This window comes from Lutra lutra, chromosome 12, assembly GCF_902655055.1.
Source record: "Lutra lutra chromosome 12, mLutLut1.2, whole genome shotgun sequence".
Lineage (NCBI taxonomy): Eukaryota > Metazoa > Chordata > Mammalia > Carnivora > Mustelidae > Lutra > Lutra lutra.
The window spans coordinates 92,657,400-92,683,387 of NC_062289.1; the positions used below are offsets into that span (position 1 = coordinate 92,657,400).

Consider the following 25,988-nt stretch of genomic DNA (forward strand, 5'->3'; position numbering starts at 1 on the left):
GTCTGCAGCGCTGACTCGCTGCTGGGACTTGATTTCACCCAGATAAACACGGCCTGGAATGTGTATGAGCATTTGCCTTCAAGGAGCTCATAGCACTTGAGCTGTGTCCTCTCCTTTGTCCGCACGAGGTCTCAGGGCATTGAGGGCACGGCTGCTCTCCCTGGTCCCTTCCAACAGATGGGACAGAAAAACCAAGACTCAGAGAGGTTATGAATCCGATTTAGCCAGCCCCGCATTGAATGGCATCACATGACGCTCCCTCAGGTCCACAAGGAGGAGCCGGAATGTAATTTCAAACAGTCTGATGCTGGGAACTTACCTGAGCGAGGGATTCAGGGTTGGAGCTGAACTCGGGTCCTAGCTTTGCTACTCCCTGGTTGCGTGGCTTCAGGGAAGTCCCTTCCCTCCTTCGAAATTCAGTGTTCTCATTGGCAAATTTGCAATAATACCACTTTCATGTGGGATGGTTGGGGACAGCCAATAAGACGAAGTACGCGAAGGCCTTTTGTTGATGCTCAAGGGACAGATACACAAACGGGAAGAGACACAATGTTGACATAGCCTACAGTTGCAGCTGGCAGGGACCCGTCCGTCTTCTCTAGCTATGAGTGAATCTGAGAATTTCAGGTGAGGTGGAAGTGAGGAGAAGCTCGGGGTGCTTGCAGGAAGGTCAAGGAAGGGAAGGCAATGATATACACTAGTTGGGCCTGGTTGACACAAGTTACCACCTGCAGTGCATTCTGGGTAACTCTTCTTGACCATTCGAGGCACCCTGTGCCACCAAGGTCTCATTTCGCCCCAATCCTCTGCCTAGCTGGAACCATCCACAATGTCTTCAGGCCCCCCTTTGTAGAGGTGTCTTGTGGTTACTAAGTATTTTGAAGATGGAAAATGTCCACCTGCCTTTCCCTCTCCACTGATGTCCTAGAAAAGGTCTTTCCAGCATGGCAGAGAGTCTGGAGGCCCGGGGAGTCTTGGCTTGGCTGGACAATTCCTTCTACCCCTCCCGGCCTCAACTTCCTCACCTGGAAAGTGGGTTTGATGATCTCATTTATCTCCCAGGGAAATTGTTGCAGAGTTAGAAACTGATGCAAAAATGCCTGTCAGAGGTAGAAGAAGTGGGTCAAAATCACCCAGTCTTTCTGGTCTTGGTGTTTGTGGCGGCCGATTTGGTGGCCCCCACTGACCCTCATTAAAAAGTACCATTGGGAGCAGCTGGCTTGTTTGATCACTTGCCCAGGATGGTTTCCTAACAGCCTGGGTCTATCAAGATGTTGCAAAAGGCTGGATGTTCCTAAAAAAAAAAAAAAAGTGGGGTCCTCCCACACCAGCTGGTGAGGAAAAAGATTGGCTGTTGGTTCTTGAAGCCTCAGTGTCTCCCACGGACCCAGTCCCTTTCAGAAGAGCTGAAAGCTCACCCACACCTAGAAGGGGCAGATATTAAGAGCTCACCTAGCTCAATGCCTTGGTTCCAAGAAGAGAGACTGAAAACCTGAGACTCAGAGAAGAGAAATGACTTCCACGGGCTACGGCAAGTCCAAGTCGTTCAAAACATGGCGCTATGATGATGCCATCAGATTGTGGCTCTGAGCTGCGGAGAGTTACTTAAACCTTTTTGAGTCCCTGTGTCCTCATCTGTTAAAAAAAAATGCAGAGAGTAAGTCTCTTTCTTCAAAAACCCTGCTGTGTGGACAAAAGCAAAGTCCCGTTGTAAATGGTTGAGCCCAGTGCTTGGCACAGGGGAAGAATTCAGCAGATATTTGTGAGTGTTACGACTACAGCATCCTGGGCGCTGGCTCTACATTTACCAACCGTGGGACCATGAGCAAGTTCCATAAACTTTCTGTGCCTCAGTTTTCTCTGAACCTGCAAAACCAGGGGAGCAATGAGACCTGCCTTGTAGGCGGTGTGGTATGGGCATTCAGTGACTTCGTGTAAGTAAAGGTTTTAGATTGCAACAGAAAAGTGGAGAGACGCTACTTCCTGGTCACTGCTAAGAATAGCAGTGGCAACAGTAAGAGTGACCATGGAAATAGCATGGGGCAGTGACAATGGTTAGCACACTAGTACTTGTGGCAGTAGTCCTAGTAATACTCGTATGGCTCAGGCCCAGCCTGGTCTGTGCATGACTTGGGGCCAGAGCAAGGGCCCCTCACTTCCTGTGCTTTCAGCTTCCTCCATCCTAAAAAGCAGCTGGCTCGCCCCATCCCACTCATGGTTTTCTGACTTCTGGGGGCATCAGATACCCCCAAGCCTAGCCCTCTATGTGCCCTCCACACTAGACCCTTATTCCTCTTCCCTCCTGCAAAAGGCAAAGATGGACAAAGGTATCAGGTCGGACCCCAAGTTTTCTGAGAGTCCTGGCCCAGGATCTTCCCTTAAGCCAACCACCGGGCTCAACCGCAGAGTCACTGCCCCAAAGAATCCATCCCATCACTCATTCAAATCTACCAGTTATCTCCCAAAACATCTGTCTGAGGGTCAGATCTCAGGATCTGGTGAATAGAGAACAATCTGTGCCTATAAAAGACAACGCACAATAATTGAGCAGAGACACTGAGATGGGGTGGGAAATGGCAGGCAGGGAAGGGATCCTAGGGTTAGTGTTAGGTTAGGGCAGAGAAGGCGACAACTCAGAAACTAGTGCTGAGCAAGAATCAGCCAAAGGAAGCAAGAAACAAAGACTCGAGTTGGGGCTAGAAGCAGAATTCCAGGGCAAGAGTTGGGGGTCTGGGGATAAGCAGGAGCCTGAGTGTGGGGGTCTTCTACGCCCTGGCTCCCCCCACACTCCACTGCAGGTATTTCCAATGTACCGCTCTTTTAAAAATCAAGGACAGGCACATCACATCAAGGGGGCATATTTGCATAAATGAATATGCAAATTCAGGGTTGTGTCTTATTGAAATCCTAGTTGGTGAGCTAAAGATAACCTGAAGCCCTCTTGCTCAGTCAGAGCCCAAATCCAAATAGAGGGTCCCAAGGAGATGATTTAGGGACCCTTCACAGCCTCATTCATGTTCTTTATCTCCACTCAGCCACCTCTGTTCAAGGCATCAGGGGGACAGAGATGAATAAAACGCTCCTCCCGAATTCCGGAGCTCAGTCTGGTAGTCAACAGACGGCTGCACTACAGTGAGATAAGTGTTGTAATTAGGGCTGAGATTGAATCCGCGAGCACCAGCTCCTCCTCGGTTGTCAAATATTTAAAACCTTGTGTACTAGTTGGTTAATAGACCCTGTCACCACCCTATCCCCAAGTGCCCAGAGCCACCCCCTCCCTCCCCTGGTACCTCGGGACGTCCTCACAGTTTGGCAACTAGAGTGGTACGGGACCGCCATTAGTACCAAGGGCAGCTACCTTCAGATGAGGCAGCGTCCCCACCCCATCAGCTGCCGGATATCCAGACTACGAACCCTGGTGGTGATGGAAGTAAATACAATGCAGAGCAGGACCACGGAGGAAGGCCAAGACAGTGTTGTCTTGGTGCCTGAGAGGGCTCTACAAATAAGGGAACACTCGAGCTAGGCTTTGAAGGATGGGTTCGGCGGATTGAGATGACTCATGCATACAGGGAAGGGAGATACCTCTGTGTACCAGGCACTTTTGTTAGAATGAAGATGATGCAACTTTAGAAACCATCCCATGCTTTACATAGTTGTTGCTGCTGATGCCATTTTATGCACAAAGCCGTTCTCTGAGATAGATGCAATTACCACCACCATTTTTCAGACAGGGAAACGGGCTCACAGAGCTGAAGTGACTTTGGTAGGTGGCTCAGTTGGGAGGAAGGGGAACTGATATGAATCATGGCTTGTGTCTCAGAAGCTTACTCTGATAACCACAGGGCGAATTAGATGACAGAGATGTTGGTGGCACCAAGGTTTGGCCAAGCCCTTTCCCTGTTGGCATGGGGCACTCTGTCAAGTCTGCCTTCCCTGGAGAGGGAATCTGGAAGAGGGCCGATGACGATGGAAGCTAGACCAAGTTGAGAAGCACAGGCGCCTTTTCTCCTCCTTCTACCTCCAACTTGGGCCAAAAAGTTGCTATGTATTCTTTGCCAACAAAAACCTGCAGATGCCATGACAAGAACAGGAAGAAGGGGAGGAAGAAGAAGAGAAAGAAGAGGAAGGAGGAGGAGGAAGAGAGGAGGGAGAAGAGGAAGAGGAAGGAGAGGAACAAGAACAAGAAGGAGAGCATAAAACCTGAGGTCCAAAAAGATTTCCTTGTGAAATCTGTCAACAAGAGGAGGCAGTAGAGTGTAGTGATGAAGTCATGGGCTTTGGGGCTGATCTGTAGACTCTGAGATTCTTGATGTTTTCTCCCTGGTCAACTCTGGTTAACAACCACCAATGCCAACTGAGCACCTACTATGTGCCAGATGCTAGGCTGAATTCTTCCTATGTGCCCCCTCATCTGTTTCTTATAATAGCCCTTCAAGGGAGCTTCCACTAATATGCTCATTTTAGTGGGCGCCTAGAACATGGCGGCCATGTCCTATGGTCTGGAACAATTCCGTGACGAGCACCTAAGTGAAATGGAGAAGTTAGGATCCAAATCCAGAAAGTCTGCCCCCAGAGTCCATGTGCTTAATGACATGACTCCCCTTGTGTCATTTCACTTCCCTGGGCCTCAGTGTCCTCATCCATACTTTGGGCTAATAATCATACCTGCTTCATAGGGTGGTTATGAGGATGGATTGAGTTGGGGGATCCCGTTCATTTAAGGAATATGCATTCAGCACCTGCTGTGTGCCAGGCACTGTTCCAGGCACTGGGGTGAACAAGTGTTTGCAGTGAACAAGGACAAGGATCCTACCCTCATGCAGCTTCAGTTCTGTGTGAGAAACTTAGCCCAGTGCTTAGGACATAACTAACACTCAATATGCAGTCATTGCTGACATTATTTGTTATCACAGTGGTTTTATTAAGCTTGTTCCTCATAAACCCAGATGTGATGTTTTCGAAATACCTCTTGGTTCAAAAGCTTAATCGTGTCCACAATCTGAGGTGAATTCCAGAGCAAGCATAGGAGAAAGGCAGGATGGAGGTATGCATCCCATTTTGCAGACAGGGGAAGGCATATGATGGCCCTGGCCTTCAGACCCCTGACCCAGGCTCTCACACATTCTGCAAAAGCCTTTTAGCCCTCGCTCACCCAAGAGACTCAAACACGCCACACCATTCACTGCAGTTTTGCAAAGAGAGACCAGAATGCGGAGGAAAGGCAGTATGAGACGGGGACTTAGGGGGACCTGTTGTGGTTGTTGGGTTTTTTTCATGGAAAGTGGCATAGCATTGTCAACTTTTACTTTTACCGCATCTGTTCAGAATAAAAGGAAACCGCCATGTTCTATCATGAAAGTGACATCTTACCACTGGAAGAAGTAGTACTGACATGGCCTCCAAAGAAAGGATGAGCCCTTAAATCAAATGCATTTGGCTGGATGAAAAACTCATTACACTGAACTTAATTTTTCTCCATTTCAATTTGGGCTGGTGTAAAATTTGTCTGACTGGATCCATATGGAGATTTTTAGGAACCAGTGGCCTGAGGGCCCCCGAAGCTGCCATTTTCCCTCAGTTTCCTGCCTGTGATTAGGAGGGGAAGAGACAGAGGAGGCCGGGCCACTTCCTCGGGCCCAAGGTCAATTGCAGTGCACTGCCCCATGGGATCGCCCCAGCCCTGAAGGACTGTGTCATCTTACTGTGTCCCCACATCCCACCTCCTCTCAGCCAGACTCCCAGAGGTCAACAAACCCATTCTTTTTTCTGTCTTCCTAATGAGTGAACAAAGGAAGATGAACAACATCAAGGAAAATAAACTTAATGTCTTTGTGGAACAAAAGGATTTTTTTTTCTTTTTTAAGGAATAACCAGAACCCTCTAGCTAAAAGCTCTGCCACACAACTCTATATTCACATGAGAATTTCCAATCCCCCATATGGCAGGGAGGGGAAAAGAAATTTATAGCCATTTCTCTCCATGGGGCCATTTGAAGCTCAGTAAATGACTTGTTCAGTTTAATTGGAATTCTCTTCTTGATTGTATTTTTGTAACCTATTAGGCCGTGCTGCCTCTTGATCTCAGAATTCAGCTGAAATTAAATTTGAAGTGTAAGTGAGAGGTTGCCTTTTTTCCCCGTTCTTGATTAAATAATGATTTGAAACAAAAACAATAAATAACAGTGCCAGCTTCCCTGGAGGGCTGAGAGAGACTCCCAATGAAATGCCAGGAGCCGGAGTTTGTGGTGGGGGGATTTAATTACTTATTAGAACCCAAGTGTTAACATTGAGTATATTAAGAAACAAGGAGATGAGTCAACTTACGATTTCAAGAGAAAAAAAAAATCGGAGCTTCACGTTGTAGGGGGCCGTGGGACTAAAGGCGAAATGCTTGTTTGCTTTCTTCCAATGGCCATGAGCTTGTGAAATAGTTTGTCCTTAGGGGGAAAAAAAAATCTGAGATTGGCAATCCTGATCCAGAAGGGAAGACCTTGTCATAGCCTCTGGGTCTGGATGTGGTTTAATGGCTCTGGTCTCCTGGTTCCTTCCATTGGCCAAAGTCCAAGAGGCATGAAAAGGATCAAGCTGGAGAAGATGGAGCATCCATTTTCATCGTTCTGGAAGGGGGAGATGGGGCATCCAGGAGGCACTGTGTTTGTGGTTCCTTTGGGGTGGTCAGGGTTGTGGCAAACATTTAGAACAGAGGGTCACAAACTCAGAGGTCTCGGGGGCCTGGCAGTTAATAGATAGAAGCAACTGGGATCGCGTGGGGCTGGGCACGAGAAAAGCCTCAAACAGGTGCCTGAGGTTCTCTGGAGCCGATGATGAGCAGCAAGGATGTGGACCCAGCGCTGTCAGACCTTCAGCACAGACTAGAAATAGAGCTGTTATGTGAAACCGCCCCATTCTGCAATGTTGGCAGTTAACTCAGATTTACTGTTAAGTGGGCTATGTACCTGGGTACATATCTATTAAGTGGGCTAAAGAAAAGGTAGCTGAGACAAAACATAACTTGACCTGTCAGTTTTCCAATGGTAATCTGGAGGGCTGAAGCAGACGCTGTTCAATTATATCCCTTCATCCTCTCTGCTTCAGGACACATGGCCAACCTCCAGCTTCCGGAAGATGCTCTCTGGCCGGCAAAGGCTGCTTTGGTTGGCCACGTGGCAGTATGAGCACCCTAGAGAACTGACACCCACTGGGTGCAGCCTCCAACCTATGAGTGGTGGGGCATTGGTGTATAAATATCCCAGCTCCCTCCTTGGTAGGGTCAGTTCCTCACTGTCTCCCAGAGTGTCCTCCGGCTGCCCTCCGTGGTAGCTGGTTTGATAACGCATCTTTCATTGGCTTTTCTTCTCCCTCATCTCATTTCCCCTCTCCCCTACAGAAGTTCCTTTTCCTCTCAAATCAACTACTAGCATTCAAATTCCTGTCTTGATTTTGGGGATAATCCATATTAAGACAGATGTTTTTTTTGTTTTTTCCGCTCGGTAATTAAGCAGATATTATAGTGCCTGAGTTTTTATGCCAAGCTCCACAGGTAGGCCTTTGTGAAGACAGGGGAAGAAGGATAAGGCTGATATGGAGGAAGGAGCCACAGTATACCAAAGAAGAGTTTCCTGGTATGAGGGTTCCAGGTCTTAAACAGGGGCACCAGGTATCATGATTACTGGACATTGGTACTGGACAACAGTGGGTCTAGAATGACTCCTCCTATCAAGTATCTTGAGCACTGTTTTCAGCCTAGCTAGGAGGACAGGGGCAAAGGTCAGTTAATGGTTAGAAGAGAAATTCCCAGCAGATGAAGAACTCTTGAAAGATGAATTTTGAGAGGGCTGTTAATCTAAATGAGGAGCAAGTAGGAGCCACATTGTCATGTCACTGAGTGGACAACTGTTGGTATGTTAGTGAGTGAGTGAGTACTTGTCTAGAAAGAACAAAAACACAGAGGCCTCTGTTGTCTGCCTATCATGAAGGTCTCCTTTGCATTATCATGGCTGTCACACACACCCAACGCACACACACGCACACACATACACACTCACGCAAACACACACACGCATTCGATCTCTGGCTCCCCTCAATACCTTTCCTCCTCTTTGCTCTGGAGAAGATGGAGTCTGAAACGAAAAGGCCATCAACTATCTAGATTTGTCTGGCCAGAGGGAGCATCTTTTTCTCACTCCTGACCTAGAAGGAGCACCTTTTTATAATCTGAACAAAGTACAGGCTAACGGCCCTGTTGTGTGCAAATAAATGGCCAGCCCCAGCCTATTTTTTAAGCTGACCTCCCAGGGTAGTAGAGGGTGGAAGGAAAGTAAGGAGACCAAGCATAGCCTGTCTCATCTGGAAGTCTTCTCAGATCTGGAGCTTCTCAGCTCAGCCTGGAACTTAAGCTGTCGAGAATGTATAGACACAGCCTCTGGTGCTTTCTCTGAGGATGCTGGGTCTGAGGTGGGCCGGGAAGGAGAGGAAGAACAGACTGTATTCCTTCTCTCTGCCACAGGCCTGGAACTCAGTTCTAAAGGTTATCTCTTGATCACACACACAGCCAACACCTAGTTTTTTAGAACTATTTTGAATATGATGGGGGCCAGTCCCTCCTTCAAAACCTATCAAATTCCCAAAGTTGGCAGTTACCTGGCTGGGCCTCACCAGGATGTAGCCACTCAGCCATCTTTACCACTGAATCAAGCTAGGATGGGCCCAGGCTTCCCAGCTCAGGCTGTGTTCATATAGCCAGATTTAGTGAGCACTTACTCTGTGCCAGGCACTGCTGGTTACTTGGGTACAGTACTGAACTGGTCATGTGTGGCCTCTGCCTTCTACAAATTCCCATTCAGATGGAGAGATAGGCAGTAAAATAAGCAATTAGCCCACTGAGTAACAGTACTGTGGCACATAGAAGCCACTCTTTTTTTAAAAAAAAACTTTAATTTCTTTTTTTTTTTTAATATTTTATTTATTTGACAGAGAGACACAGTGAAAGAGGGAACACAAGCAGGGGGAGTGGGAAAGGGAGAAGCAGGCTTCCTGCTGAGCAGAGAGCCCAATGTGGGGCTCAATCCCAGGATCCTGAGATCATGAGCTGAGCCAAAGGCAGAGGCTTAACCCCCTGAGCCACCCAGGCACCCCAGAAGCCATTCATTTTGAAAGAGTAAATGAATAAAAAATCGAATGAATGAATGAGTGAGTGGTGGAGTGTTGGGAGAAACAATCCCCCATCCTGACTTGGGGGATTAGAGAAGGCTTTCTAGAGGACGTGATATGTAACCTGGAGGATGTATAAATTTAGCCATATGAAATAGAGTAATGGGGTAGAATGTTCTAGGCAGAGGAAATGGCATGTGCAAATGGCCTGGGGTTGGGAGAGCGAGATGTGGCAGCAGAACCAAGAAAATTCTAACCTGTCAGCTTAGGTTATGGGGCCACGGTGGGGATATGTGGAAGAGAGGAGACCTGTCAGATACTCTGGGTTAGACTGTAAAGGATATTGTCAACCATGTCGAGGAATTTATATTCATCCAAAGAAATGGGAGTTCTAAATAAGCAGGAGATGTTGGTATTTTTAGGCATGAGGTTCAACCCAATGAGAACATTTCAGAGGACCTTTATCTCTGTTTTCTGGAAAGGATGGAAAAGCTTGGTACAACTCTCAGTTCTAATTATACAAGTTACATGTGGATAATGGTCACAGTCAAGGCGAGGCGTGCTGAAAGTGTGTCTGTGATCTCAGGCTCTAGGGATGAGAGGGCAAACAGGGCAAAGTTCTCTCTGTATCTACTAGCCTGGAAGGGCCTCACACTCATGAAATCCTTGCCTATGGGGACCCATGACGCACCGGGGCAAATGCTTTGAAATCGGTAGTCAGGGTTGGGAACAAGTCAGGGCTGGAAGGCCACCCTGGATGCCCCCAGGTAGCAAGTCGGTTATGGATGGATAACGGAAGCCGTTACACCCACAGGCCCCTTCGTTAGACTGATCTTCCAGCCTGGCTCCCTCCAAAAAGGGCTTGCCTGATTCATTTGTGATATACCGGCCACCAAACCTTCACCATCCCCGGAGCAAAGATTGTCTGTGCTCATCCCTGGGCCAAGGCCCAGTCCGAGAGCCCATCAGACCCCGTGATGCTTTCTTGTTCCTGACGGAGGTGGTAGAAATACACATGTTGCCACTGGACTCCCAGAGTGGGGGAAGATACCGCATCCATACTGCAGATGGGAAGACAAAAACGAGGAGCTGAATGGAAACAGGGCTTTGCGTTGTTTTTAAAGAAATCTCACTCAAAAAGACTCCACCTGAGGAATCTTCTTTTGAGGTCCCTTGTCCCAAAACAAAGCTTGCCAGGTCACCAGGCAGAGGAAGTGGCTGCCGTGCTGAGTAGAACTTGGTAAAGCTGGATCATCAACTTGTCTGTGTGCAGAGCCTCCTGGGAGAATCCACAAAGGACATTCCACCTCCCCAGTCTGGAAACTGACATCCTGAGCTGCCAGAGTTTGCGGTTTTCCTCGTAGCTCTGGTGTCTCTGTGTCTCGCCCTCATGACCAATTGCTACGAAGGCAGAAATGGTTCCTTAGGAAGGCCCCAGAGTCCCACTCATTATGGGATAAGGGGGGGGTAAGGAAGCAGGCTTTTGATGGTGAGACCTCACTAACATGCACGGGGCCCAGGGCAAGAGTAGAGAAGGTCCCCCACACGCTATATGTCTCAATGTTTATAAATCAAGCCAGCAAACCTAAACATGGTATGTTCTCCTGTTTTGGCAAAGATACCTTGAAAATGATCTGGAAAGTCAGGTTTGATTTTAGAATCTCACATCCCTAGGAGCAGACAGCCACATCATGGCAGTGTGGTGGTGGTTGGGTTGGCGGGGGGGGGGGGACCCTTCCTCGAGGACACAGCCCCTCTCTTTCTCCTCTTACCATTTGCACCAACCAACACCATGGGCCTCCCACACGTGCACATGGACGCCTCAGCTTGAACATCGAAGCTGGGTCCTCATGGCCACCCTTGGACTGAGAGTGTGCACACCTGAAGCCTGGTGTGTCCCCAGGAGCATAGATCCACGGATGAGCCTACAGAGACCCTGGAAGGGGGCTCAGAGGCCATTTAAACAGAGAACTCTGGGATCTCAGAGACCCATAAGGTGGTCTCAGGGAAAGTGGTTTCCAGGCAGCGTCCTCCGGGCCCCACAGATTTCTTGCCGCATGAGGATGGTTATCGCCGGAGGAGACCCAGGGCAGGAGTCCCTCTTGCCCGTGGTTAAATAAGCACGGTACTGTTGGCAGGGACCACGGTGACCTCACAGCCGCGACACTGCTCTGACGTTTAAAGAGAACCATCCACCGTGCTTCTGAATACACCACCGCCTTCCCAAGGGCTTGCTCACCTTCCGTTCCTCCTTCATCTGTCCCAGATCAGACCTCCCCATTCCCACTCACCCCAGATGTCCCAGCCCCTCCCCATGCCCTCTGTCCCAAGCACATCCTCGCGATCTTGACACCTCCAGGGAGGCGAGCTCTAGCCCCCACCGCATTTTCAGCCAGGGTTCCTTGATCCAACTCGGGCACCAAGGGACTCACGAGGTTAGTGTTGATGGCTTGAGGTCCCCTTGCTGAGAAAACCAAACAGAACTGATGCCTCGCCTGGTAGGAACACTGAAAAACCAAAACTCAAAGCTCAGGGCCAAGTGTGAGGGTGTGCGGAAAGGTGTGTGTTTTTTCTTGTCATTTTCGACTCTAATGATGGACTCACGTTGCCCGCTCTTCCCTTTCTCTTACACCTTACCTACCTACTAAAGGAGGAGCTCTTGCTTGGTAAGTGGATATAATCCGCAAAGACATGAGAGAATTTATTAGAAGCCACTCGAGAGCCTTAGCTACCTTCTCCAGGGGGAAAAGGACACACACAAATATCCATAGAGAGCTTTTTTTTCGTTTGTTTTCAGTCAGACGATTTGACTTCCATTTTTTTTTGTCCCCCTTTCTTTTCCCCTTTAGTTGAAAACTACTAAAATGTCATTTTGTGACCTTGACTTTATATTTAAAAAAAAAAAAAAAACCTCTATTTCATTTCTTTTCCCCATGCGATATTTGTTTAGGGTTCTATTCAGGGAACTTTTTCTTTAAAAAAAAAAAAAGTCAAATTCATTGAGGATTTGGTTGAAGTTTAAAATTTTGGCTTTATCTCTCCTTTTTTTTAAGTTAAAAGATACATGTTTTTCATGCCCATTGTCCCATTTCTTTTCCCCTCCCCCTTCCTTTATTTTTATTATTGTTTTAGGTTAAGGGTGTGACACACCCCCCTTTCGATTGAGTTGTCACCTTTGTTTGAGTTAACTCATTAGAAATTAAATTTTGTATAATTTCCTTTTTCTTTGGTTTAATCTGGATCGCATGCTTTTTCTCTGCATGATACCTAAATCTTCCAGTTACTCTAGCAGGGGGTAAAAAAAAAATCTCCTTTCTGTGGAATTCTTTCAGGAATTTGTGCTTTTGTTTTTTTTGGCGTCTCTCTTTCCTCTTCTCTCTCTCTCTCTCTCTCTTTCCTTTCGTTACAGTGCATCATGACGGTAAACATTTCTTGGTTATTTAGACACAGAGCACAGACCCAGCAATCAGCAGTGTCCAACGGGTGTTTTTGCTTTCAGATCACTGGGTCGGGGTCTGCAGCTGACCTCTTTACCAAAACAGCCAGCCCGCTCACCACCTCCCGAGGACGCTCCCAGGAGTATGACTCAGGCAATGACACTTCTTCACCACCCTCCATGCAAATCAGCTCAGCCAGGTCACGAGGTCAAGAGAAGGGGAGCCCCAGTGGGGGCCTCACCAAGAGCCAGGAGCTCCACTGTGGCAACACCTCGGATTCAGGGAACTCCTTCACCACCTCCTCACCCCAGAACAAGGGGGCCACTTTGGAGAATCTCTCCCCCACCAGCAGGGGCAGAGAGTCAAGGTCAGTGTACCTGGGCTAGAGGAGGGGGGGGGCTGTCTTAGCTCTACCATCTTAGTCTCTCACCTTAGCCCTGTACACACCCACTTCCCACCAGGAACCCAGGAGGCTTTGATTTACAAGAGAGAGAAAACCCGAAGTGGCATAATTTGGGGGATTAAAAAAAAATCCAAGGGTGTCAGCTTTAGGTACAGCTGGATCCAGGCTCAAAAATACATCATTGAGAATCTGCCTTCTCCATTCCATCTCTCATCTCTGCTTCCCTCTCTATTGGCTTCATTCTCAAGCAGACCCTCCCAAAACATGAGCACATAGGCCAACAGCATTCACACATGCTAACCTTTCTATCCGTTCAGTCAGCCAGTGGAAGGAGGATGCCCCTTTCCCAAAAATTGCAGCAAAATACCAGGGTGGAGTCTCATGGTTTGTTCTTGGCCCATCTGGGGTCATTTGCCCAATCACTGTGGCCCAGGAGATGTTGTGCTCTTGGCAACAATTTGTCACACGCTACTCAAGGTTTATGAGTAGCCTTCCTGCGTACACAAAACCTGGGGGAAGTCCGGTTCTCTGAAGGAAAAGTCAGGGTACTGATATCAGGAAGGACGGAGATGGGCAGGCAAAAACAAATGCCCGTTTTACCAGTAATCTCAGGAGAAAGTCTTATCATTGAATTCCTTTAAAGTCGCTGTCATATAAAAACATTGAAATGCATTGAAACCTTTTGTCAACACAAAAGCCTGCTCCTGGATGTTTGCAGCAGCCTTGTTCATAATTGCCCAGACTTAGAACCACCTTCAACATCCTTCAGTAGGTGAATAAACTGCAGTACATGCAGAAGAGGGGAATACTATTCAGCACTAAAAAGAAATGAGCCGTCGAGCCATGAAGAGACATGGCGGAAATTTAAATGAGTGAAAGAAACCAGCCTGAAGGCTTACACACAGTATGAGTCCAACTCTGTGACATTGTGGAAAAGGCAGAAATTAGGAGACAGCAAGCAGATTCGCGGGTAGAGAGACGCAGAGAGGGCAGTTGGTAGAGGGGTTTGAGGAGGATGCTGCGAGGGTGGATACGTAGTTTCCATTTGTCAAAACCCACTGGGCTCACAGGAATGAGTGGCTAATGGAAACCACAGACTCCCGGGCGATGATGTGTCACTGATGGTAACGTTTCCCTCTCATGTGAGATGTGGAGAGTAGGACAGAGGAGGACAGAGGGTTCCCATACACCTGCAGCATGTGCGTGTGTGTGCGCGCGTGTATCTTCACCCACTGGTCAGATGCAGTTTTCCTGCAGAGAACCTTCCATGCAGTAGCTGACGAGCCAGTTGTAAACTCTACTTCATTACCCCCTTACCCTCTTATTCAAGGAATCACAGCAAAATGCTAAGCGCTGAGGATAATGTCGCAATTACAACAAGTAGAAATCGCTAATCATTGACTCCGATCATTCATTCTGCTACTTATCCCTCCCCTGGTTATCAGGCACCTCCTAGAAGCCAACCACTCAGCCTGGTGCTGGAGAAATGAAAATGGCACCGTCCTTTTCCTCAGGAGCATATAAGGAGGCAGATGCAGGGGGCGGGGGGGGGTGCGCATGGAGGGTGGAAGAGATTTGCTGGTGCCTTCCACTGTGCTAACAGTGGGGTCTTCTTTCTTCTGGGGGGTGGGAGTCTGCTTTTTCCAAAGTGGCCACAATGTCAGAATGATAAGCAAAGCCTTAGCAGAGAAACAGTTAATGGCTTCTTCAAGGACAGAGCGCCCTTTGTCCCCAACACATAGCCCACTTCAGTTCTGGACGGACAGCCTGGCATCCACACGGAGCCTCTGGTTTGCCTGCCCTGGCGCGTGCCCAGCCTTGGTTCACCCCCAAGCCTGCCTGGGAGCCCAGGGCTGGGTCAGAGCAAATGTCAGTGTCTCCCAGAACAGGCAGTGATATTCCCAGATGAGACAGGGAAGACAGGTGTCTACTTACATTCTCTAGGGCAGAAAATGACAAAAACAACAAAAAGAGCCAGGAAAGCAATAGTAATAACAACTGATGATAATAATGTCTGCTGGTATGTGCCAAGCCCTGACTATAGGCTAGGTGCCATGCCTTCCTTAATCTCATAGAACCTTTATGGTAAGTATTACCAGAGACCTTTTTGTAGCTGGTGGGGAAACTGAGACTCAGAGTAGTTAAGAAACTCAGGATCAGGAGTGCCTGAGGGGCTCAGTCGTTGAGTGTCTGCCTTCAGCTCAGGTCATGATCCCAGGGTCCTGGGATCGAGCTCCGCATTGGGCTCTCTGCTCAGCGGGAGGCCTGCTTCTCCCTCTCCCATTCCCCCTGCTTGTGTTCCCTCTCTCACTGTGTCTCTCTCTGTTGAATAAATAAAATCTTAAAAAAAAAAAAAAAAACACCCTTAGGATCAGAAGGGCCAACGCCAGGATTCAAACACAGATCTGTCACAGCACTGAAGCTACAGCCTGAGTGGCATTTGGCGGTTCCCTGCGTCATCTGATCTCTATGGACAGCCAGTTTAAATCATTTAGACCCAGCCTTTCATTTTGAAATATAAATGATCTCTAAATTCATGACTATTTATGTCATGTCAGCAGTGAGCAGAGGGCTGAATGGAAGAGACATCATCAGCTCTAAATCCAGGGAAACTTCGACAGTGAAGGTGGGGGACTGGTGGGGTGACAGGGGCATGGGCTTTGAAGCGGGACAGATCAGGGTTTGAAACTCTGGGTGGCCTTGAAGTAACTAACGGTTCTGTGTCTTCCCTGTAAATTGAGGAGAATAGTGCCAGTCTCCTAAGTATTGGTGGGAGGACCATACAAGACAATGCTTGTGAAGCCCCCAGGGAACTAAGAGCCTCAAAGGTTTATTTCAGAGCTATGTTTTCATGACCTAGGACAGATGTATCAGGCTCTGTCTGAGGTGCTGGGATAGAGTATCCAGAGACATGCGTCCTCTCCCCCGAGTAGTTCAGTGACTGGGGGAGGAAGAGGCAACTCTAAGACCAAGTGAGTCCTTCTAGGGACAGGGGATGCATAGAGGCTGGGGGCTGTGGTAACACAGTGAGGGTCACCCAGCTAGATTCAGGGACATGTCAAGGAAGGCCTCCCAGAAAAGGTGAGATCAAACTAAAGCCTGAAGCTTGATTAGTTATTGTCAGGTGAGGAGGGGAGGGAAGAGGGTTCCAGCCAGTGGGAACGTTCTAAGGCCTGGAGACAGGGAAGGAACAGGGATATTCCAGGAGGAACAAGTAGTCCATTATGATTGGCATCAAGAGAAGAAAGTGCCAAGAGCTGAGATTAGAGGGATGTGCAGAGGCCAGATCGTCATGAGCCCCTGCACACCATATAAACGTGATCCGGCCCAAACCAAATGAATATGCCCTTACTGAGAACCCAGTAGAAGCTTTGCATGGCCCCAGGCAGGGGGCAACAGAGAAGACCGGAACCTGTCTTTGGGTGATTTTTGAGCAAGCCTTCACTCTTCTGAGTCTCAATTCCCCCATCTGCAAATGGGCTACATCAACGTTTCCCAAATTTAAACCACCTGTATGGCCCTTTCTTGATTTTAGCCCTATCCCTGTACTACTGGTACCCTTCCTTTAATAAACTCATTTTTTTAATATAAGGAAACTTATATTAAAACTCATCCTAAATAGAAAGCACCTGCAAAATACATGATTTACATATGAGAATACATAAAGACAGTGTATTTAATTCTGGTTAGCAATAGCTGCCTTCCCAAGGTGCCAAGTCTGGGAGATTGCCCGTGTTACAGAGATGGTGGAAACGCAGTAGTACCCAAACAGGGGTTTCTCATCAATCAGAAGGACCAGAAAAGACTCAAAGGGATTAAGTCTCTATGTGATTTGGTGTAATTTACCATTATGCCTACACCCATTGACCTAAAATGCTCTGAAGTGCCCCCCGTAGGATGCATTCCCCTCTGTCCCTATTCCTCTGACACCTGTGGCCTGGAATGTTCCCAGAGGCAGTAAGATGGGAGCAGGTGGAAAGGGGTTTCTGAGAGTACCACAGCCTCGGCGACGGTAGGGAGAAGAGTATTATCCGCTCCAGATACCTCCAGACAAGCGGGCAGGCCATTGCTAACTGGCGTTCTCCCCGTATCTGCAGAGGATTTCAGTCGCCGTGTCTGGAGTGTGCAGAGGTGAAGAAGTCCAGCCTGGTCCCATCTACAGCCCGGAGCTCCCCCATGAGAGGGTGCTCCCGCAGCCCCTCCTATGCCAGCACCCACTCTTCCAGCCACTCCTCCCGATCCCCAAACCCCAGGGCCTCCCCCAGGTACACCCGAAGCCGGTCCACCTCATCCAGAAAAAGGTGAGTGCCATTTTGACCTCATTCTGCAGCACTTTCCTCCTTAGGGAACTAGTTACAGGAACTGGAAATGTCCTTAGGCCCTTGGGGGAAAGCAGTCGGACAGACTTGAGTTTGAATGCCCGCTACACCCATTCCTAGCTGGTGGCCCTGGGCCTCAGATAACCTCTCCAAGCCTCAGTTTCCTTATCTGCACAGTGAAAACATTCCCCTCTCTGTGCCTCGTTTTCCCCGTCTGTGGATTGGGATTGATAATAGTACCTAATGCTAAGATGTGTTGAGGATTCAGTGAGGTTATGCAGACAAAGCTAGTTCAGTGTCTGACACGTAATAAAATACTTACCTAACATTTCCTGTGTGCTGCCTATGGAAGGTGTGTGACTGACCCTAATTTACTCATTTACAACTCTACAGGGTAAAGTACAATTATTTACTCCCATTTTATAGATGAGAAAACCAGGCCCAAGAAGTGAAATCACCTGTTCAAGGTAACACAGCTAATAAGTGGCCTTAGATGGAAGGAACTCAGTAAAAAGAAGTTGTCCAAATTATTATTAATCCCCACAAAGAGAGGGAATTTCATTCTCGGGAAAGGGCCAGATTCCTCAGCCTGGCACCCAGAAAGAGAAAAGTCTCCCTCAGGGGACCAGCTGAATATAGCCCTACACATCCGGGACGACCCTGGCTAAGCCCAGCAGGCCCCTCAGGGACTGTTTACTCTCCCGAAGGTCCTACTCGCGCTCTTCCAGCTACTCCTCCAAGTCCGGCAAGAGGAGCCCACCCAGCAGAAGCTCCCGTTCGCGCCGCAGCCCCAGCTACTCGAGGTACAGCCCCAGCAGGTACGGCCCCGCCCCCAAACAGGCCCCGCCTCCCCGGCCCCCTGCTGCGGGTTCATCCGGCGTTGCAGGAGTAGGGTGGAGAGACGACCCAGCATCCTTGTAGTTTTCTGTCTCCGCTGGAGTGAATATGTTTGGGGTCCCCAAACAAATCCTTGAGTCCTAATATAGCTCCCCCCGTAATGTGCAGCCAGCCCACCCCAGAATTCCCAACCCCCGCCCTCAACCTCTTCCCACACCTAGTACTACCCTCCATCCCCATACTCAGAGCGCCCAGTTCTCACGCATGCATCCTCTTTTTTTTCTTTACTCCAAAAGGGTAACACCGGGGCCCTCTTGACGTTCACATCCTCACCCCGCAGCATCCGCCCCCCTGTAATGCCCACCCTCGAAGATTCACCCCGGGCACACGTCTGCCCTCCACACAGTACTGAACCACAGCCCTGTCCTCTTCCCTCCCGCATTCCCTGGGGCCCCGGGAGGAAACTTGCCCTTTCCAAGTGGGATGCGGGGCACAGGTGAGAGGAAGTGAGTGCCCCTGGCTCATGCCGGAAAGCCAGCCCCAGCTCCCCATAACCCCTGCCCCATCCCTTCAGGGAGCGGGACCCCAAGTACAACGAGAAGGAGTCGCAGCAGCGGGAGCGCGAGCGAGCGCGTCGGAGACGGCGGTCCTACTCGCCCATGCGGAAGCGCCGGAGAGACTCCCCGAGCCACCTGGAGGCGCGGAGGATAACCAGGTGAGGCCAAGAGGGCCGGGGGTGCCCAGGTTCACCCTCACTCACACCCCTCCCACCCACTGAGGCCCGGGTTCTCCCCGTGTCCCCTTGGAGCTGGATTTCAGGATTGTGGGAGCTCAGACAGTGTGGGCCTTGCTGCGGGTGGAGGCTCGGGGGCAGGGCTAGGATGGGTGCCTGGGACAGGGGTGGGGCCGGCCTGAGGAATCCTGTAGGCTCAGGGTCTGTGGCCCGGGTCTGGGGAGGGAAGTCGGAAGTCCAGGCAAGGGGTGGGGCCAAAGCAGTGGGGCGGGGCCTTTGCCTGGGGGTGGAGCGGGCCAGTGGAGACAGATTGCTCAGACCCACAAGTCCGCTTTAATAGCCCCTGATCACACCTTGCACCAAGTGTTTGGGGGGAAGGGGCAAGAAGGATCGTTTAGATGCCAAAGGGACTTAGAGGTAGCCCTGGTTGGTGAGGGAGAGAGCACTGTTTCTGGAGTGGAATCCCGGCTGTGCCACTTTCCAGGTAAGCTGGGAAAGTCTCTTCACCTCCCAGATCCTCAGTTCTCACCCATGTAATATGGAAGGAAATAACTCCCAGGAGTGTCATGACGATGAAATGCACGGGGGAAACAGATGGGAACCCACTTTGTAAACTGAAATGCAGAACACTAGAACCCTCAGGGTGCCCTTGTTACGGACTGGATGGTCAGACTAGGTGGATAAGGTTTCCTACAACAGGTAAGGTCTTAGATGGAAAAGCCCTAGAAAAGAAGCCTGAGGTCTGAGTGGACACATATTTCTCAGGCCTTGAAAGCAGGAAGAATGGCTGAGTCCTGCTCTAAAATTGGCTCCTGACAATCAGTTGGGCTCTTCCTTCTGGCCTCCAAGGGTCAGCCACTCCATCCAGAGACTCACAGGACTGGGGCTGGGGTGCCCTCCTGGCTGCCTACTGCCTCCTCCCTAGAGATGACCTGGAGGAGGAAAAAGCACTTGTGCCCCAGACAATGAGATAGGGGTCATAGCAGCACCTTCTCAGATGTCCCACAGAACACCCTGGCACACAGGAAGTCCTAACCCACTGCATTGACCAGAGATATCCTTCGGGTTGATTCTGAGGAAGGCTGAGCTAAAGTGGCATTTCTAAAAGGCTCTCATTTCCTTAGTCAACCTCAAATAGTCCATCTTGATGAACCTGTTCAGTGTTTCCCAAACTTCTATCACGCAGCAGCATCTGAGCACTTTTGACTTTCTGTTTAGTAAGTGTACTGTAGTTTACTTAATTTTCTTTAAATAGATACGCTCTTTCTTAGAGGTCCATATCTTTAATTCAAAAGGAATACACCACAGTATACTATATGGAAAATCAGCCTGTTTACCATAAATAGAAGGCTCTAATAAAAGTAAAAATAGCAAAACAAAACTGCAATTAAAGTCTAGATATAGATCCTGTTGCCTGCTGGAGGCCCCAGGCCCCAGGCTTGCTTTGTTAAGTGAGATCGGTGACTTCCCCAGACACCAGCACGAGGCTGAGACCGTCCAGGGGACAGTCACAAGGCAGGACGAGGAGCATAAAAGGAGGGTTCCCCCAAGGGCCTGGGAAATGGAAGGATCCCACTTTCCCCAGGGAGCCGGCGGGCGCTCTCTGGCCTGGGGCTGGGCGGAGTCTGGTCCTCCAGCGCCCCCTGTCTGCTCTCCGCAGTGCCCGGAAGCGCCCCATCCCCTACTACCGGCCCAGCCCCTCTTCGTCCAGCAGCCTCAGCAGCACCTCCTCCTGGTACAGCAGCAGCAGCAGCCGCTCGGCCAGCCGCAGCTACTCCCGGAGCCGGAGCCGCAGCCACAGCCGGACCCGCAGCCGCAGTCGCAGCCGGACCCGCACAAGCAGCAGCTCCAGCTCCCGCAGCCCCAGCCTGGGCTCCCGGAGCCGCAGCCGCAGCCGCAGCTACAGCTCAGCGGAAAGCTACTCCAGCACGAGGCGCTAAGCAAGAGCCCTCCCCTGAGTCAGCTGCCGGCAGGAGGGCCCCCTGCACTCTGCCAGCCTGTCCCCCTCCCTGCCCACCCTGCCTTCTCCTCGGTGATGGACCTTGAGGGCTCCTGGACCCTGTCCTTCCTGCTCTCCTGGGGAGGAAGAAAAGAGGGTACAGGGCCTTCAGCCTCTATGTCAAGCTGCTAGGAGCTGCCGCCAGCACCACCCTGGGGCTCAGTTTGGGCCTGGGCGTACAGAGAGAACCACCCTCTGTTGGCACCAAAAACCTCAAGTTTTGTAAGAAGCAACGAGCCTGTGACTCCAGTGTGTGGCCCTGGCCAGGAAAAGAGTTCTGCGCACCCACTGCTCACAGGCCGCGTATGGAAGGCTAGCATCACACCTGCCCTCATTTTCCCCTCATTCAGCCTCTTGATGTGCGTGTGTGGACCCTCATGGGGCGGGAGGAGAGGAGAGGAAACCGAAGGCTGTCAGGCCTTTCACCTCCCAGACAGGCTGGAGCAAAGACTAGAAGGCTGTGGGGATGGCGGGAGAGGAGGGGAACTATCTGAGTAGGGACTGTGGATGTTTCAATAGGGAGGAAGGGTCAGCAGACAGGAAACACTGGTTCTCTGATTGTGAGTCTAGATGCAAAAGGGCAAGGGTCTTTCTGCTGCCCCCCCCCCATTATGTTAGTGTGGTCAGGAAAAGCAGTCCATTAGGTTCTAGCACTGGAGAGGCCCCCCCATGTGGCTTTGCCAGCCTCTTGGCTCTTCACAGGGCCCCTGAACCTCCCTGAGAAAGGACACAGTGGACAGTTAGGACAGCTTGATCTGCAGCCCCACAGCCCAGATTTGCCTCAGCCCCCGCTAGCTGGCACCAGCTTCGTTCCATGAGACCATCTGCTGAACAGCCCCCAGTGCCATGGCCAGCTGCCAGCCCCCAGCGCCGGCCAGTCTGGCCTTACCCTCCCGTTGGTGCCTGCCTGCCCCCTCACCCACCACCCGGACTGCCCCAGCCTGGAGCCCACCCACCCTCAGCCCCGGCTACCCCCTTTGCCTCTCAGGAATTTTGCCAGGATGGGGCACAGGAGCTCAGGTTTTGGGGGAAAAGACCCAAATCCAGAGTATAAGAGGACAGGGGCTTGGATCCTCAGTATCCTGGGATTCCGCCAGTTTCTGAGACTTCTCTGATTGCTCAGCCCCGCCTTCATTCCTGCCCTCACCCTGTCTTCCCCTTACCCGGGGCTGGGCGGCACGGGTAAGCTGATCTCCACCCCACAAATACCACCAGTTGCTTCATCCACAGCAGGCACTGAGAACAGGGGTGTGCGGGAGAGGATCCTTAAAATAAACTCCTGGGCATCCCCCTCACCAGCTGACTGGCTTTCCGGAGCCTCGTGGGTGAGTTTCAAGTTTGCAGTGGCAACAGCATCGGGACAGGGCACAGAGGGAGATAGTGCAGGGGGACAGTTCCCAGCTCTGGATACTGGGGCCAGCTGTGGGGTAGCAGGGACTTACCTTTCACACCCCAAGGAAAACATTTGAACAACAACAACAACAAAAATCCTTTTTCTTGAAAGCAGTGACCCATCTCCCCCATCCCCCAATCTCTCCCATCACATCAGCCTGTGCAATGGCCCACCAGGCCTTCCTCCACCAGGAGAGCAGAGCGAGGTGCCCCAGACAGCCCTGGATGACCCGGCCTTCCCATGATGCCCTCTGGCCCAGCCCTGGGCCCCACCCGCCCAGACTGATGGATGCCCGTGCTGTCATTGCCGAAGGCTAGATGGCAGGTGCTTGGGACAGGGGCAGGTGCCCTGGGAGGGCATGTACAGTAACTGTAAATAACCCTCTTCCCTGCCCAGGAACGCACACTGGGCTCCACTCTCCCATCACGGAGCCATGGAACCTCATTAGCAGGACAGCAGCGGGGGAGGCCCGAGAGCCTCCGGTCAGACTGCCTCAGAGGACTCTAGGGGACCATTCTGCCTGGGGCTCCTAGCAAACCTATTATTTATTTATTTATGTTTATTTATTTATTTATGTGATGACTCTCTCTCTCTCTCTCTCTCAGTTGCCATAATCAGTATTCCACTATTTATTTATTTATATGGCGAGGGGTGTGTGTGTGTGTGTGTGTGTGTGCATGTGTGTCAGGGTGGGGGGGTTCTAAATTATTTTTGTGCATCTCTCTTTTCTCCCTCGTGTCTTGTGGATGGACTCTGAGAGGTCAGGTGTTGAGCAGGGACGTTGGCTTTGTCCCTGCAGGGGAGACCCACAGAGCTCTAAGTCCAGACATCCTGGAGTTGGCATGGGGGCCGGGGGGAGCCTTTCAGACCCAAGGTCGTCATTCTGTCAGTGAGGTTCAGGCTTGTGCCCCAGCTCCCTGCCCACCAGCAGCCTCGCTGAGGGATCAGAAAGATGAAAAACAGCCACGAGGCTTGTGAGCTAAGGCCCTGAAATGATTCATTCGAGTCACAGCTCACATGGGGGCTGGCATCTAAAGTTAGCCTAACCTAACTAAGGCAAAACTTGAATCGTCAGAGATCTCGGTGTGAGCGCTTCAGAGAGGCACCTGCTGGGAGACAGCTGTAGGGTCTCTGGCCAACTGAGGAGGCTTTGTTAGTACTTACTGAAGTAGCCGCCTTGGGTTTGGGTGGGTAAAGTAGTTGAAGTGATGGCTGGCTTCGCACCTGGAGCGAACTTGGAGTTGACAAGGAGAGAGTAGAGCAAGAATTGAGCGGACTGAGGGGGAAGAAGATGCCCCTGGTCTGATCCTTCCTCCGGGGCCTTCAGTGGCAGGCCGAACCCCTCCCTCCCTTTTCTGAGCATACCTGGTTGGTTTCACGTAAATGACGCTTGCTTCAGGCTTGAGCGGCAGCTCATTTCTCCCCATCCCCTGAGGTTTTTCCAGGCAGTGTCCACCATGCTAAGCAAAGCAGAAGCCTTTTACGGTGATCTCTTGCTTGCCATCAGAGGAGAGCACAAAGCTATTGCAGAAATTCAGGAAAGGGAAAAAAAAAAAAAAAAAAGGACGAAAGGAGAAGCCAGAAGTTTCCCCCAAGAAGGTCATTTCGGGGCCCGTGGAGCCAGGATCTAGAGGATCTAGAGGGATCTAGCAGGATCTAGAGGTCTTTAGCAGTCCTGCCTCTCTAAGAGCAGGGTCTCCCTGCTTCCCAGAGAGGGCCCCACCCTTTCCAAAGTCCCCATTCACTGCATTGAAGTCACCAGCCCCTCTGGTCCAGCCTTGAGTTTGGTGAGACTTCTGCAACATCCCAGTTGTTTCCCTGGCAATGTGACTTTACCCAGCTCTAACCCCCAGCCAGAGGAAAGTTTGCAAGAAGGCTGCTTAAATGCCTCCTGGGTGGGGGGTGAGGGAGGGAAATCTGTCCCTACCTCTTGCCGATTTGCTTCTCGAATTTCCCTTACATTTCCCTTCTTACGCATCCAAAAATAGAATGCTTGTTGGGGTCCTGGTAACCGTGCTTAACACCGTGCTTAAGCAGAGCCCCCAGTTCCTGGCATCAGTGTTCCTGTGCCTACTTCGCCCACATTACCTTCTGCTTCCAGGGATTAAGACAAATCGCCCGAAACCTGTGTGTGGTGTGCACCTATTTTAAAAGCCAGCATTGCGGGGGTATGGCTTGAGGCCCAGCAAACATGCAGCCTTCCTGGATGAATGAACCTGGAGAGATCACTCCATTTTTGCAGGCCAAAAAATACCTTCTTTGAGAAGTGGGGGCGTTTCTGAGATATCATCCAGAATGGTGACCTGAGGCCTGGGAAATTGTCGAAAGACAGAGTGAGTTCACCAGGATTGAGAAGAAAAAGGAAAACAGTCTCAAATATTTTTAGAAGGTTCTCAGTCAATAGAGTAAAACTTAATATGTGAATTCCCTTCAGTTAAATTAAGAAAGGCTAACTCCCTCAAAGCCCCATCCAGGAACATTCTAGTTCATTGAGGTTCGACTGCATTCCTATCTGTTTCTTCCCTTCCTTGAAGGAAAGGCGATCTTCCAGGAGCCAAAGGAAATTAAGATGTTTGAAAGACACAAGGGTCTGGGTCTCAGAGAGCTCCCCATCATCCATTAGCTCAGAACCGTCCTCTTTCCCAAAGGCTTTGCCTGAAGAGGGCCAACGTTTGGGTGCTCCCAAAGGTTCCCAAGCACTTTTTTTCAAGCCCCACTCCCGTCATCTCCTCTGCTGTATTCTTTTCCACGAATAGTCAGAATAGTCTCACAAGCGTGTGTCTTGCCTTGCTTTGCTCCCCAGCTAAATAGAAAAGTTTGATGAAAAAACAAACCAGGATTCCTCAAAATGCTGCCTCCTCCGTTAGCCAGCCGCGTGAGCCTAGGAGCTCAGGCTGCCTCCAGCGTCAACCGCAACCTCTTCCTCACTTCTGCACCAGTGAGCCTGTGATACAGACTTGGCATCTCCCCTCTGTGGCTGTTGTTTGGGGCTTTTTTTTTTTTAATTTTTATTGAGGGTTTTTCTTGGGGAGGGTTGTTTTGCATTGTAAATACCATGATGGGGGCCCCCTCATCAGAATATGGCTTATTTAATAATTTATTCCCTATTTATTGGGTGGTATCAGGAGAGGAGAGGGACCCCCTCTTTCTCTGAAATGCTACTGGAAATCGGTCCATCTCCTAACTCTGGGTGCAGCTGTCTACAGCAAGGGGCATTATCGCCCAGGTAATGAGTGCTAGAATCACCCAGCAAATTGGAATTGGCAGAAACGGAGTCTTCAGTCATACAAATTAAGCTCAAATGGAACTAAAACACTGGTTATCTCCGGGAAAACCTCATTTTGATGGAAATTAATTGCAGAATAAAATGTCTGTGCACGAACCAACTTCTATTAAAAAGTCACAACTCCTTGGGAAAAAAAAAAAGAGAGAGAGAGAGAGAGAGAGACAAAGTTGTAATTCCTTTTCTCTGGCCGAGAAAAGCTATGCCTCATCTTCTAACGAGTTGAGCCAAAGAGACTGGAACAACATTCCTTTGTGATTCTCTGGCCTGTGTGTGTGTGTCTGTCTGGAGGAAATGGAGTGGGTCTCGGGCCTCAGTGTTATCATCTGTAAAATGGTACCTGGCCTAAGTGTTCGTGACAGAGTAGAGGGCTGGGGTTCCGACTCTGATGCTCTGAGCTCCAGGCTGTCAGGTGTACCGTCCCTGGTGTCT

At 50.2% G+C, this 25,988-nt stretch overlaps 1 protein-coding gene across 1 annotated transcript in view; it reads left to right on the forward strand.

The window, feature by feature from the left end:
• Window positions 1-20,914, forward strand: part of SRRM4 (serine/arginine repetitive matrix 4) — a 144,613-nt gene extending 123,699 nt beyond the window's left edge. The window contains exons 9-13 of the mRNA XM_047697100.1: window positions 12,652-12,956; window positions 17,090-17,293; window positions 18,019-18,129; window positions 18,723-18,863; window positions 20,542-20,914. Of these exons, the coding sequence (XP_047553056.1) occupies window positions 12,652-12,956; window positions 17,090-17,293; window positions 18,019-18,129; window positions 18,723-18,863; window positions 20,542-20,821 (1,041 nt within the window). The 3' untranslated portion in view covers window positions 20,822-20,914. The remainder of the gene's footprint in view (window positions 1-12,651; window positions 12,957-17,089; window positions 17,294-18,018; window positions 18,130-18,722; window positions 18,864-20,541) is intronic.
• Window positions 20,915-25,988: the final 5,074 nt, after the last annotated feature.